This window comes from Lytechinus pictus, chromosome 17, assembly GCF_037042905.1.
Source record: "Lytechinus pictus isolate F3 Inbred chromosome 17, Lp3.0, whole genome shotgun sequence".
NCBI lineage: Eukaryota > Metazoa > Echinodermata > Echinoidea > Temnopleuroida > Toxopneustidae > Lytechinus > Lytechinus pictus.
This window is the reverse complement of record NC_087261.1, coordinates 11,001,739-11,017,607: the sequence shown is the minus strand read 5'-3', so window position 1 is coordinate 11,017,607 and position 15,869 is coordinate 11,001,739. Positions and strand designations below refer to the sequence as shown.

Below are 15,869 nucleotides of genomic sequence, written 5' to 3'. Positions count from 1 at the left end.
CCCCCATTAGCAACAGCTGTTTTCATAGTTTGCTTTGGAATTTTGAAGCTTGAAACACAAAGACTATAACACCTTCCATTGACTCAAGATCAAAGATGTCAAGATTGAGGAGAAGAACAATACCTGTTTAATCCCATAATATTTTGGGGAATAAGATCTGACTAAGGTTAGATGCCTATCTTTGTTTCTATCCTTTGGCAATAATGGTTTGTGGTTCAACAGAGATCAACTTGTCAAAAAAGATATACGACGATATCTGAAATCCGATCACATATGATATCATGTATCAAGACGACTAATGACTTTTTCTTTGTATTTTCTTACTTTTTCACTTTTTTCTTTGGGTTTTTTTCCTTGTCTTATTTTGTTACAGAAAACGACATTGGCGCATGTTTTTTTATTTTTCTAGTATCTGGTACAAAAAATGAAAATGAAATTGCAGCAGTATAATGAACCTTACATTTGCAAATATTTTTTTTTAAACTCCCAACGTTGCAACGAGCAAACTGTTTCAGGTTGGAGAGAGGGACCTGGGGATCGTTTCATGAAAGGATTTGTTGGCTGTTTTATCCGATATTGCCATAGTAACAATGCTTCTAAGCCAATCAGAATCAAGGAAAGTTGCCAGATCTGACAACTTGTTGGATGAAAATATTGATGTAACGCTCCCCAGATTCACGAGGAAAAGGATTCAGCATAACATTAAATAATAAGAATGAAGAAAGATACATGGTGTACCGTGAAACCTACTACATTTTCTTCTTCGCCATGGTAACCTTCAGAAGTTACAAGAAAGTTCAGGTTTGGGAGGGAATGAGTTAAATGAAAAGGATAAAACTTGATAAAAATTGGAAGCGTTTATAAATTAACTATTAAATAAATTAACTACATTAACTATGTAGCCCGACTCCTTCAAATTTGTTCTGGACAGCACTGAATTCGCACTCCCGCCCTTTAAAAATCATTCTTTTTTCAATTACCTTATGCCAACTAAAGTGTTACAGGTAAATTCTATCAAGCCATTTTTATATTTCCGTGATTCATGCAATTTGTGGTTGTTGATGTCGATGTTTTGAAAGTAAAAATGGATGATGAGAAAGAGCATATGTGGCTTTAAGAGGGGGTAGAGTGGAAATGAAATGAGCCACAATGTGCTGAAGATCATCATGAGATAAAATGAATTTATTTTAATGCCCCCCCCCCCCCTTGTCTGTGTGTGCATTATCTTACGGGTTTATTTTCATGTGGTCTAATGCCAATTCGTCCAATTGCCAATTCGTCTATCATTTGGTCTACCGTCAGTTGGTCCAATATCAACATGGTCTAATTGCCATTTCGTCCACTCACCATTTCGTCTAATAACCAGTTGGTCCAATAGCCATTTATTCCATATACCATTTTGTCTAATTTGACTAAGTGTGAATTGGGCATAATGAATGAAAATAAAACGAGTATTAGACCAACTGGTTATGAGACGAAATTGTAATAGACCAACTGGTGATTAGACGAAGTGATGATTGGATCAAATAGTTATTGGACCAAATGGTTGTTAGACGAAATGTTGATGGACGGAATGGCATTAGACTAAATGGAAATAGACCATGCGGTGAGTGAACGAGTTGGCAGGGGACGAATTGGCAATTTACCTCTCTTACGTACAATATGTAGGCATACGTATCGTCGACTACATGTAGACAAAACTTCGTACCAGACTTTTGCATCACATAATATTACTCAAAGACAAGTATTAGGACTACATTCATGAACTGAAATCGACCATGTCCTTGTTAATTATAAGTTTTACTTTCCATTGTATTGAATTTCATTTTTCAATGTACATGTATATATTTATTAACCATGTTGACGAATTTGTTCAATCTTTATCAATGCATCTATATGGCCATTCTTTAAGTTCTCTTTAAGCCCTCTTAATATTTTGTTATTCAATTTGTTTATTTGTTGTTTTTCATTCATTGATTGACGGACTGATTGATTTATTGGCAACGCGCTCAGATTGCGTAACATCGAGCATGATGATACTTAAAGACAGTTTCTGGCGTAGGCTTGCGTTAACTCACTTCGACCGTCAAAAACATTTCTATTTTATCATTACTCCACTGCAGAGGTCCGCTTGGTGAACGGCACCAGTCAGTTCTCGGGCATCGTCGAGATCCTCGATGGGGCGAGGTCGATATGGCTGACGGTATGCCACACGCCATCGTGGGGTATCATCGACGTCCAGGTCATCTGTAGGCAGCTAGGTCAGGCTGGAGCCAGTCGGGCATTCACGGTAGAGGAGACCAACCCTGATAGACCAATATCCTTCTACAACCAACTGTTCAGCTGTACAGGAAGTATGTTCCCTAATAATGTCATTTTCAACTCAATGAAACCGATTGCAAGCAGACAGATATACAGTATATACTAGAGAGTTTTCGCAACCACTGCGCGGACGCTTTCCATGATTCGGGGAACATATTACCAAAAGCCCTTCGTGACAAAGCAGGCTATGTCAGAGGTCGGTTAATCGGGACTGCAGTGTCGTCCTGGACTCTGGACAAACGACACATTTGCAATATATCGTCCGGTCCGAATCTTAGGACGATCTGCTGTCCCGGTTCACCAATTTTCGACAAAGCACTCTCAGCTCTCCATCGTGATTTCTCGGGCATTTTCAATAGGTTTGCTATGTTGTAGAAACTGTTTCCCGTTGCAATTGCGAGCCTCCTAAGATGCAATTGGAAATAACGTGATCGCTCTGATCGGTCTGGAGTAGATTTCGCGGGTTGACGGTGGCATAATACTCAGTTTTCGCTCAGTGATGTACGAAGGATTTAAGTACATAGAAAAGGTATTGTCAAATGCCCTTCATGACAAAGAACAACAAAGAGGTCTTTGTCGGAAATTGGTGAATCAAAACAGCAGTTTATTCCTTGATTCCAGTTCTGCTTGATTCTGGGTAAACGAAATATTATCAATTTTTTTCGTCAGCTCTGAAACTTAGGACGAAACTGCTGGTCCGGATCACTTTTTCGACAAAGACTTCCCAGCTGCTCTTTGTCATTGACGGAAATTTTCGATACATTTACTCTGTTCCTGACTCCTCCGTACGTTGCTGAGCGAAAGCTCTCTAATAGCCCATCGACCATGCTGAATAGGTCTATCCATTTCCGAAAACATGAGGAAGAAGTACTTAAGGTTTATGTTTTAAAGTATTCTTAGTACCTATTGCTTATGACAGATAAAAAAATCCCCAAATGACAGACTTAAAAAATTGCATTTAGATATTGTCATCACCATCTTTATAATTGTTTTTTTTTATTTATTTTTTTATTATTACATTTTACGTTTTACGTTATTTTATTCAACAGCCGATAACGGTACCGTACAGAATCCCCCTACTCTCGAGCGGCCCTCACATCTGTTTTAAGAGCAAGCAAAATCTACATGATCTAAGGACTGTTGACACGATTGATCATAATCAAACACTGATTACTATTTTTGTTTATACCCCTCGGTGTTTATTTGGTATTATAAAGGTCATCTCTCTGCACTTTATGGGTCCATGCAGGCCAACTTCCACTCAACACTCATCTATTCCCATGTATTTACATCATTTTTTGTTGACAGGCGAAGCGGAAATCAACGATTGCCCCCGGACTCCTCTTGATACCAGTACTCTAGAAGCGTGTACACCAGCTTGGGCTAGTTGCTATGGTAACGAACTAACATCCGCCATCTTTGTCCCATGCGGATAAAACGGTGGCATGATATCTTAATCCTGGTATATTGTGTTGCAAAGTAAAATGAGAGAAATAAAAAAAAGTAATAGAAGAGTCAAGCACAGTGTAATCATTGTGATTATCATTTTCGAAAAAGATGAATTAGAAAGACGCTACAGGGATGGGTCTATATGATTTTCTGGGTTAAGCTGTCTGTCAGGCATTATTATATAAAATCATATTTAAATAATACTGTCACTAAAAGAAAATTTGACTTTATGATAAGTCTTCATAATCACAGTCATAACAAAACAAACAAACACTGAAATAATGGTAGGATTGCCTGAATGAATCATATTTATATCACTTTAAAAATAAAGTTCGATTATACTTTCATTGTGGCATGAAACATGATAGGCCCTAGTCAGAAAATGAACTTATTAAGAAATTAAAAAGTAGTTTTAAGTGCTCATATTCATATTTAAAAAAAAAAGTTTTTTAAAAGTTTGTTTTACTCCATATGACTGCAGCTATCGAGGCATAATTAAATGACAATTGAACAATTTAATAGACTTACATTGATCGCGGAACCACTTTATTTTCTTCCACATTGCAGATGAACACTATCTCGGTTGCTACGGCGACAGCCGGTACGACCGCGTCCTAACCGCGGCAAACTACCCTTTCACCAGCGTCATGTCCCCGCAGGTCTGCATGACCTACTGTATGGAACTTGGACACACGTACGCTGGGGTCGAGTATGCGAGTGAATGTTACTGCGGTAGTGCGGTGACGGATTACGCGCGTCAAGGACGTTACGCAGACAAGCACTGTCAGGTGACGTGCGTCGGGAATCCGACAGAGAGTTGCGGTGGTGTGCAGAAGCTCGCGGTCTTTCGCAGTAAGTAACACAGAAAAGGTTTTCGGAATAAAGCTCCAATGAGGGTCATCCGTATCGCAAAGATCACTTCGAGTTTAAAATAAAATGTATAGAGTTAGCTATACCAACTTCGTCCATCAAAAGTTAAATGGTCAAATTACAAAAGAAGAAAATAATCAACGGCAATCATGACTTTTTAAAGCTATTTAAATCGAAAAAACTAAAATTATGAAGAGTAATGATGAAATCTGATAATAAAATTTGACCCTTACCAGAGTTTTCTCTATTCGGTGTGTTATCACACCTCGACCTGTTAATTGTTGTATAAGAGTAAAATACTATTTAAAAAAGCCTTTTATTTAGGTTTGTCATTGGTCGATCAAGATCAAAGCTCCATGCGCAAAATGATTCGACATGATGAGCCATCACGACTGTTTTTGAAAATTTCAGTGTGTCGCGGTGGTTTTGATCATTGGGAGGGGCCTTGTGGAAGGCGGGTCCTATTTCAAATTTGTATACACAACATGACATTTTTTACAACTGAAATTGTATCACATGTGTCAACAAAATGAATGCATTGACATTTCCTAAGCTTCATTTTGAAATCAAACTTTCTTTAAGCAATCGTGGACAAGGTAGCATCCCTCTTGAAATCAGTAGGGATGATAAATACCTTTCAGTACTTACCTAGTCTTCAGTAATACACATAGTGGCAAACCTTCGATGTTTTTTAGAAGAAATTACAGTCATGAAACACTTTGTAAAACTTCAACAGACACCTTACTCATGTTTTACTAATTAGTCAGCCTTTAAAGCTCTTCTCGCATTTAATCTGGAATATGTTTCACGTTATAATTTTGGGATAAAACAAGCTTCCGTTTTCCCATTATTGACAACTGACAGACTGAGTAGATCGCAAGGTGAAAATAACAGAGGGAACAGGTCCGTGACTTTCACTTTGGTGAGAAGTATTATTGGGGGAATGGAAATATGGAGATGGGGGGATGACCTATTTATTAATATAATTCGTAAAAAGTGGGATATATTAGGCCTTCTCTAAAACTGATACCATGTTGTTTTTGATATTGTTATTAAAGATGCTTTGGCATGATTATGCCCCCCCCCCAAAAAAAAGCCATTCAGCTTGGAATTTGATTTTCTACATGTGACAGAAATCTGGCTGGCGTTAAAGAGGAGAAAGAAGGTGTAGAAGGAAGGGGATATCGATATTGTGTTTAAAGGTAGAAAACCCCCTAACTAATCGGGATTCGTAACGCGTGACGTCATACAACTCGGCTTTCATGGAGGGATCATCAGTCGACAGATTGAAGCATTCACCATGTTCATGGTGACACCTGTTTTAGGGAACATTGAAAATGGCTCATGATGTTTTCCTTTCCAAAATATGCGATGATCGATACAAACGGTCGCCATTTCAAGCACCAGGGGCCATTTTCCCTTTAGAGAACTGCAAAAAGTCCCAAATGTTTGCTCCTGATTGGTTGAAGAGTTGCATTTGATTTTCGGGGTCGGGTACGCATCGCTGCAATTCTTTTAGCAGGGAACCCCAGGTCGTGAGCAATCATTTCACTTCCGCTTTGCAACCTTTTGAAAGGAGAGAGAGGGGACAGGAATAAAGAAATTATAAGAACCATGTGACAATATTCATAACTATAATTATAATTCTTTTAAGGGCTCCATGTGCTCTATCGTAGGCATGATTGGTACAAGAGGGAAAGGGAAATATGCCAAATGAAATGTCCTATCCAATTACCCCCTTCTTTCATTATCCCTGTAAGCACATAGATGGTGCCGTCCCAAACCTTTTCTGATTCAGGTAAATATCGATTTCCGCTATTGAAGAAAATTCACCCGACATGCATGCTCAGCAGGGCGGTCCACATGGGGGAATTATGACAGCGCTTTACAAAAACCATCCAGATTCGCCCGGCTGACAAGTCCCAATATAAAAGCCCTCGCACCTTAAGTTGTTCGATGTTTGTGGAGGGAAGCAGGAGAGCACGAGCGGAATTTCCCGCCATTTTTATATTCAAGGTCAGGTCAAAATGTGACATTGGAACTCTCGGATGTAGGATCAGAGTGCCATCACTATAATAGACAAAGAAAGTCACCCCAAGACTTTTTGGAATAGAGACAAAACGACTCTTTCTGAAAGTGTACATGGGGGCTTTATTCTGTATACAGAATCTGTTTGTTGGTTCATAAGTCAAAGAGGTATATGTGCTTCATTCGCGATTAATTTTGTAAATCTCTCAAGAAACATGTAGATTTGTATACATGTGCAAAATCTTGTCTTGTCCACCCTTCGAAGTTCCTGGATAAAACGACACGACACAGAATTGTCCAACATTGGCCTGTTCCATACAACGAGAAAATAGTTCATTTTGAAGGTCTCTGATAATATTATTTTGTAAAGGCGTCGTGGGCTAGTGATTATGACTCTCGTCTTTCAATCTGAGGGACGTGGGTTCGATTCCCAGCCATGGCGTGTTTTCCTTCAGCAAGAAATTTACCCACCCAGTAGGAAGAAATCCCTCGAATGCCAGAACGTCTGTAGGCAGCAAGACTATAATAGCCGGGGTAATAATATTAATAGCATTATTGTAATGCCCAGTTGAGTATACACATATAGAATTTGCGCAATATCAGTGTACACTTTTCATACAGTACAGTTTCCACAACTCGATGATAAGGTTACATAATAAGGCCCAAGGAAGTATGGCATCCGAATCGGCGTCTTTCCAATCGGCTATCTCGACCACAAGATGTGTTATGATAGAGTACATTAAAGTCAAATGTGTGATGATCCCAGAATTTGGACATGTTTAGAGGTGTGATTGTCAGTGTAACGTCCTTTTCAACGTTGTCCTACTTAGTTATAATCTAAAAACCTTCAATGTCATTCACTTTCCCTTTCAACTTCTTAAAACCTATTCCACCATTTTGTATTCAAATCTAATACCAATATAACTAAAAATTTCCAAATCAATTTTTACTTTGATGTATTTCTTCTACTACCCCGTCCATACTTTATTCTTTATCAATGGTTGCGCCACAAGCTCAAGAGGGCACCCGACTGGTAGATTGTATGCCAGTTTTGTTGACTGAATAAACGATATTAATGACAGAGATAGCGTTTCCATTTTCCTATTCTCCTTGGCTTTTTATCTGGGTTTGATTAGTGGTTGTAAGTCTTTTCCACACTATTGACTAGGAGAGAAACGAGCTGTGTGAAAGCGAAATGTCTGCTCTTCGACCTATATATTTTATGGTATATCTAATATATTCTAATTTGATCTACATTATTCTTATTGTAGGCGTAGATTCTGGGTCAAGAAGGCATGAGACTGTGGGTCATGGTCAAGGTTTAGGGTGGATATAGAGGATGTTGTAATGCCACGAGCGGTCCAGGAATGTCAAGGAAGATAGATTACTTAACTACTCATACCCCTTTTATAGACACATTTCCAGTCAGATTACCTTGCCATTGTAAGACGACAGACCAACAATCCTAATTAGCACACTTAAATGTCAGGATGGTACTTTGAAAGATGTTTTGAGGGTTCTTCGTCTATTGGGTATAATCAGTAGCAGTCACGGCAGACTTTATTACTCATAATGCATGTTAAGGGTTGAAATTCATCTTATAGAAACCCTACTGTATTTTTTGCATAAAGAAAGTTTACAAGTAGGTGATTATTTACCGATACATTTTTCTGACACTTGCCAATTCCTCCCTCTATTTTGATATGTTTGATATTATACCTTTTCAGTTTCAGTTTCAGTTTTATTTTTTCTCATTTCCAACAAAACAGTACACAAAATCCATCATAAATACCTACTAGTTGACTGACGATTTACAAATCACACATTCTTCCAGTTGAGTGTTAAAGATTTGTTAGGCATACTGTCATAAAATTGTATTTATGTTTATGACAGACCTTAGCGTTAGTTGGTTTAATGCATCTTATCTATTTTTCCCATACTATCAATATAGCTGTGTTACAACCAATATCAGCTCCCACGACAACTGCTGAAACGACGGTCGCCACAGCGTTACCAACCACAGCCGCTGTGTCAACTCCCGAGGAAACCACTGCCGTATCCACTAAAGGCCGAAAAACCACAGCAAAAATCCTTCAGACAGATAGGAGGGCGCCACCAACGACGACCTTCAGTCGAGCCAAGGCCTCAACAACCGCGGTCGTACAGTTTACCGGGCAGAATGTGTCAACATGTGAGTTGTGAAGTGTGTTTACATAGTAATGAAAGTTCGAACTTTTTCGTTGTGAAAGTTAGGTACTTGTCAGCGGAAACTCTCTACCCCCCCCCCCCCCTCCCCACCTGCCGCACACCCTTATTTTTCGGCTTGCAAATAATAATCGACAAATATAATGGGTCAACTATCTTCCCCCTCAACCATACAATGCTTGATCTGTCACCAATTGTACTAACATTAAACTTTAAAAAAAAATGTATTTTGATTCTGAAGGGAGCACAAGTGCATGATGGAATTAAGAGGGAAACAAGAAAGATCGCTATTACCAAAGTCATTGACAAGAAGGAAAATGGGGAGACTAAAAACTGAAAAGAACTTGAAGAGATCAAGAAAGTTGGAGAATGTGGTCATGTCAAACATAGCCAGCTTAAAATGGGGAGAGGAAGAATGGGAAGGAATTTCGACAGAAATAGCAAGCTTACTCACATGCTTGGAGAGCATCAGCCCCTGGACTAACCGCCCCGGAACCTGTCATTCATCGGTCATACTAGCCATGCTAGCAGTACTTCCAATTCCTTTGAATGTTGCTTCATCCATGATCTGGGAAACGAATGCTTGTGGCATACAATGACCTAGAGGGAGATGGGAGATGGGGAGATGGTGTTCCTGTACTTACTGCTACAATATATACGCTTGGGGAATTCCTACGGCTCTGATTTTGAAAAGATGCCGAAATACAATTCGGCAAGCAGTCGTATTTCACAGTGCGGGTAAAGTCACTATGAAAGACGCTTGGGATTCCCGTCAAAAGGCCCTATAACTGCCTTCTGAAAGCTATTGTTGATATTTCGAGATTTTATTCTGCTGTTCTTCCAGAAATTATGTATAATTAATTTTGTCATTGATAAGAGAAACAAAATAATTCACCCACCGGCATTAGTGTTAATGACAGACCCAATTGTTATTTTACGGGATCATCTTTGTCACTCATTTTGTAACCAGTCGCGGAAAATAATGTTGTCTGTCCAAGGCATATATTTGTGAAGTCAAATGATATTTTGTCTATAGCTTGTGGATATCGTAGGCTTCATGTTGCTGATATCTAATGAAATTTTCGATGGTGTCAAACATGCCAATTGATTATCAAACTCTTTGTTATAATTTTTTATGTCATTGATGGTTTTCTTCCTTTTGTCGATCATTAAATCGGATCCCCCGAGCCCCTTCAGTACCCCGGGAGAGTTGTCTGGACGGGATATACAATCTGAGACGGGGAAGCTCCCCCGATATCAATCAATCAATGTCCCACTCGAGAGCTAATACTGTGAGTCATTAATGTTGTCGATTCTTTGAAGAACATTTCTCTTCCGTGTGATTTAAGTTTGCCTGTCGTCAGTGCCACTCCTAGAAGATATTTAGACATTTCTCCTTCGTTCATTTTCAAAAGAAAATTCGACCTTCGCCCAATTCTTGATGTGTCATTAATACGTGTCAGTTCCATTTAAATCTCGTAAAAGCAATTTTGAATTTCTTTATTATTTTTTCAAAGGGAGTTAACAATCATGCAAATATGATTTTATTTCTTCTTCCTTTGTAATACAGCAACTATTGCCGGACTGGCAGCAGGTGGCGCCATCCTCTTTCTAGTGTGTTCTGCCGCGCTTCTTTTCGTATCATTACTGTACAGGTGAATAACAAAATGCATGGAAATCAAAGTAGTTTAACTTTGGCCATGCATGGTAACTTGCATGGAATCCTTGATTTTGATTGGCTGTTGATCACGTTGGGAGAAAGGCCTAACCAGTAATCATTATATCATTTTCCATTTTATCTATTTATACAACATATTTGGACAGGAGAGAAAACAAACAATCGAATCAGTAAAGCTGTTTTCATCGATGTCCTGTTAACATTATATACATACAAACATACAAAATTCCTCCCAGAATTGTACACACCATTCATGTAGATTGTTAATTGGTGAATACACCTATAGTTTCACTTTAAAATGAAAATTGAAGGTGTTTTAATTGATTTCAAAATCTGCAATGTCTCCATGTCTGCCGCTTTGCAATCTTTAGTGTTGGCAAGTACGAGTTCAAGATTTTTCTTTATATTTCTTTTTCAGACGGCGGAGGAAAAAAGCCTCCATCATGGCGGATCCATCTCCTTATGCATTGTCCGCCTCAGTGGAGGTCGTCATGGACACCACCTACCTAGATCCGATGAACTCAGTTGGTGACTCTGCCGTCTATAGTGGACTTTCTCATGTCTCTGAGAGTGAATTCGACAGCACCTTCGGAGGTGGGGATAGACCAACCGATTTCTCCACCTATCTGGGACTGACCTTCAAGGAGATGCAAAAGCGACACGACGAGGAGTACGCGTCGCTCAACGCACACCACAAAAACGAAGGTAGCTTCGTAACGACCAGTAGTGGGGATGTTGGAGATGTGAGTGAGCTGGCAACCAACAGCGATGCGTCAGGGTTTGAAACTAGCCAAGAGTCAGTCGGTATTGGCGTGCCTTTGGCCATACCTAGTATACGACACCCTATCAGGGGTGATCAAGAACAGGAATTGTACGACGAGCCACACAAATCTGGAATATATATATCAGGGACAGGTCTTTGCCCTTTCAAATACGGTTTCGAGTACGATGCGGGAATGTATTCCCCAGTCCACCAAGGGTCGTACTGCGAGATTGGTAGTGGAGCAACTGAAAGTCAAGGCGAAATGCTTGAAGAAGGATCGCACGGTTTGAGTCAGGCAATGGAGAAACGACCTCCTCTGAGACCTCCAGTTATACGGGAATATGCCAGTGTTTTCCCTCATCTTTCACAGACTGAACTCGGTACAAATCAACTTGACACTGAGACGGGTAGTTGTCATATTAGCGGACGCTTAGAAAGCGGGGAATATGCCACAGTATCAGATCTAGATTTCAAGAGCCGGACGTCACGTCTTCCCAGTAATGCACCAGGGGACAAGCAAAAACATTTGAATACCTTACCAGCCTCTGTCCGATTAAGTACAGAACCACAGCTTCGGGTTGGTAGTAAACGAAATGGTGATTATGATAGTGTTTATTTCGAGGGTAGAAAACAATCCAAAACGCTTCCAGATTCCAGAAAACGACGTATGATCGAGAGCGTCCCGTTTCCTTCTGTCCTCTACCCTGATTATGCGACCATTGGCGACGAAAGCGAAATGCAATTGAAATACGAATTCACAAACGATGACACATTCGAGACTGAAGATGTTGTGAACAACATGGACCACTCATATTCATATGTAGATCACAAGAAACTCCTGATAGCAAAGAACAAGAAGTGCTCCGTCAAGGACCTTTCAATTTCATCTGAAGGGAGCGTTGGAAATCCAAGTTACGAAAATGTAAATGGCACAGAGAAGTGCTCAAAGACCACTCCTAGGATATCTGTGTCTTCGATTTTGTCCCAGATGTCTCCTCGAGGGCAACTGCGAAAGTATTCGTCTCTGGAGGAAGAGTATAACAACAAAGAAAAGCTTGATACTTTGAAACCTGTAGATAACCAAAAGAGGAAACCATCTGCGACATTGCCAAGGGACTTGCGCCCATCCGAAGTAGAATACGCCGTAGTGGATAAGGTATCAAGAAACTCAGAACCAGCTCTCTTTGCCAAGAAACTTCCGAATTTGGGCGACGATGATTATGACGTTCTGCAACATACAAGTCTCGAATAGAAACCACATGTTCTTTGTATTAAAATTGCCATACTAATAATAGACAAATAGACCGGTTTAAGGCAATATTGTGGCAAATTGTCGATCTGCCATTAAGTGTTCTATCATCTAATAAGCTAGGGTGATCGATGTACCGTTGTAATTTGTGATATTTTCGTAAAAATACTGAAGGAAGACAAAATATTATTTCTGACCATGTTGTCGCCAAAGTAGGGAATGATTTATATTTTGTGCAGCATTTCTGGAAAAAAATAAGTAATAAAGATAAAATGGAAAGTTTATTTGCGAATGATTACGATGGAATTCTTTTCAAAAATAGTGCATATTATATTCGCCGTTCTTTTATAGTGTACTTGCATATTGCACCATGCTTGTGGATTTATAGTTATTTTTAAATAATTAATAATTTTGAAATAATTTTCGAATAATTTTTTTATGATAATTGCCAGGTGAAAATTTTCTTTCAAATCCGAATTCAATGATCATGATGATTTCAGCTTTATTTCAGCACTGATTCATTTTGAACACCAAATTAAGTAACTACAGTACACGATATCACATTTCATATGACATTTTTTTTATCGATAATTAGTCTTTCGGTATGCTATTTCCATGAAGGCGTTATATTTACTTCTTGTCTTTAAATTCATCGATAGGATTATTCATATTTGTAATTTGGTTAAGCTTATTCTAAGGTAAATCTGCTCTTCACTGGTCTTCCAAGACTGGGAAGAGGGACCATCAGGTTAGAATGATTGAAGTTGCTCTCCTCTCCCGAGCCACCAACTGAAGAGCTGGGTGGATTGTGAATAAAAAAATATATATTTGTACAATTCGTTTTCTTTTTATCATCCAAATTAATTGTAACTTGATTACATTGATTGATTACATTTTTGAAGGTAAAACATGCGCAACGAATGATGACTAAATAAATATATGTGATTTGGTCAAATAGCATGATGGAATTCGGGATATCATTGGCTCCATTTCAGCTAGGGTTACACCTGAACCAGCTGCGAATCCATCCAAATACACGTAGGTTATTCGGGTGGCTTCGGGAGTATTCTCTTCTGAGTCCCTATACGCGAATGCGAGAAAATTCAGGAAAGATTCGGGAACATTCGAATCCACCGAAACCACTAATTAGGCCGAATTCGACTAGAATCGGTCCGAATCTATTCCCGAGAATTCGGATTTGGTGTAACCCTGGCTTTAGGCAAATACTTTTAATTGCAATTCGCGATATTGGATAAAATGTCGCTTTTTGAATCACACTTATTTTGTCACTATAAATCCTACATGCCTATGGATTTACATGGATACAACATGACTGCTCCTTCAAAGATCACACAATACATCCTGATGATCTGCTAGTCATAATAGACATACCCGCTATTCATAAGGTCCTATCGTTATAAAACGGAAAGTGGTCACACAATTTCGTTATGTCAAACTAGGACCACTATTCAAAAAGTTCATTATTCATAATTCGAAATGAGGGTCAGTAGAATAAAAACTCATGCCTTGTGCACTGAAGGCCCTCTCGCTCAGCGAGTTTTGTATGTGCTAGTCTTTGCGTGGAGACACACTCTTGTTGATCAAAATTTCAATCAGGGTCTGTGCCTGCAGACTAAATGATAATCAGGTGGGTGACGCGACATTGCTCCGCTGATTATTGCTCCGTTAATTTATTTCATCTAAGATATAATGTAGGAATAGGGTTGCAAATGGGTTTTATGTTAGGTTTAGGATAGGGAATAGCGTTAAAGGGATGGTCCGAGCTGAAAGTATTTATAGCTTAATAAATAGAGTAGAATTCACTAAGCAAAATGCTGAAAATGTCATCGAAATCGGATAACAAATAACAAAGTTATTGAATTTTAAAGTTTAGCAATATTTTGTGAAAACAGTCGTCATGAATATTCATTAGGTGGGCTGATGATGTCACATCCCCACTTGTTCTTTTGTATTTCATTATATGAAATTAGGTTTACTCATTTTTTTTTCCACCAAGAACTAGAAAAATTGGATCGACAACTGATTTGGTGCATTAGATATTTATTGCTGCAACTTATTTCATTATAAGGGAGAAATATTATTCACACAAGACATATGAATAATGAAAAAATTATGATTTTATGTAATAACATAAGAAAACGGAAAGTGGAGATGTGACATCATCAGCCCACCTAATGAATATTCATGACGACTGTTTCGCAAAATATTGCTAAACTTTAAACTTCAATACCTTTATTATTTGTTATCTGATTTTGATGACATTTTCGGCATTTTGTTCAGTGAATTCTACTCTATGTATTAAGATACAAATATTTTCAGCCCGGACCATCCCTTTAAATCCAGGGATGAAGTTGGTAAATCCATAAGTGTCTGGAAGTTTAGCGGAACAATAATATTGTCGCAGGAGCAAACTTAAATGCCATGGAACCGATAACCGACTAATGAATTAATTTTAATGAATGAATTTCATTTATTCAATCTTCATTAATGATGCACTAAAATCAATTGATTTTTGTTGTTTTATTTTGTTGGATACAAACGCAGCTGTTTAAATGTGAAAGTTTGATCAAGGAAATAAAAGGAAATAAAAGTTATAAATATTACATATTGTGTTATACTTAGTTTTTCTCATAGAAATCGATCTATATACCAAAGAATCCCTTTGAAAATATTTTCATGTGACACTTGATAGGAAACATAGTCATGATAGCCTGAAAATTTATTGTTTTAGATAAAATGTCAATTATAGAAGTTCTAGTAACGTAGCTTTGCCCATTTTTGTAATGAATAAAAAGTGAATAAATCTGAATGTTTGCACGGTGTATTTTGTGTGTGTGTGTGTGTATAACGATAAGAAATTCCTCGTGTTGAATATGGAAGAAGAGACAAAGGGTGCATCTTTGCGAGATAATGCATTCAGTTCCAACCAAAAGTTTTTTTTCCAACTTTCGTATATTCCGAATTTTAGACAGAACCCCATGTCTGTCTTCTTCATGGATATAATTATATAGGGATTGATAAGTATATAATAAAATGAAATTAAAACTAAAGATCGCTCACGAATGTTTCCCCATACAGCCATATGGCTTAATCAATTATTTTATTGAGGTCTATCCCTGAGATCGAAGATTTTACATTTTGTCTACCTCAAGAGATTTACCTCCGAGGATTATCTCATGTAGACCGAAACATACAATCGGAAGTATGCACTGAGTTTTATTTCATTTTTTTAAAGAAATTAATTATGGACTATTTGACTAATGACAAATTTTGTACTCCATATT

General features: G+C 38.3%; 1 protein-coding gene across 1 annotated transcript; it reads left to right on the top strand.

Moving 5' to 3' along the window:
* The first annotated feature begins 1,542 nt into the window (after positions 1 to 1,542).
* Positions 1,543 to 14,086, top strand: LOC129280324 (uncharacterized). The gene is made up of 7 exons (XM_064112207.1): positions 1,543 to 1,606; positions 2,124 to 2,354; positions 3,631 to 3,717; positions 4,339 to 4,623; positions 8,621 to 8,860; positions 10,445 to 10,529; positions 10,971 to 14,086. The coding sequence occupies exons 1-7, from the start codon at positions 1,543 to 1,545 to the stop codon at positions 12,565 to 12,567; spliced, it is 2,589 nt and encodes an 862-aa protein (XP_063968277.1). The 3' UTR covers positions 12,568 to 14,086.
* Positions 14,087 to 15,869: the final 1,783 nt, after the last annotated feature.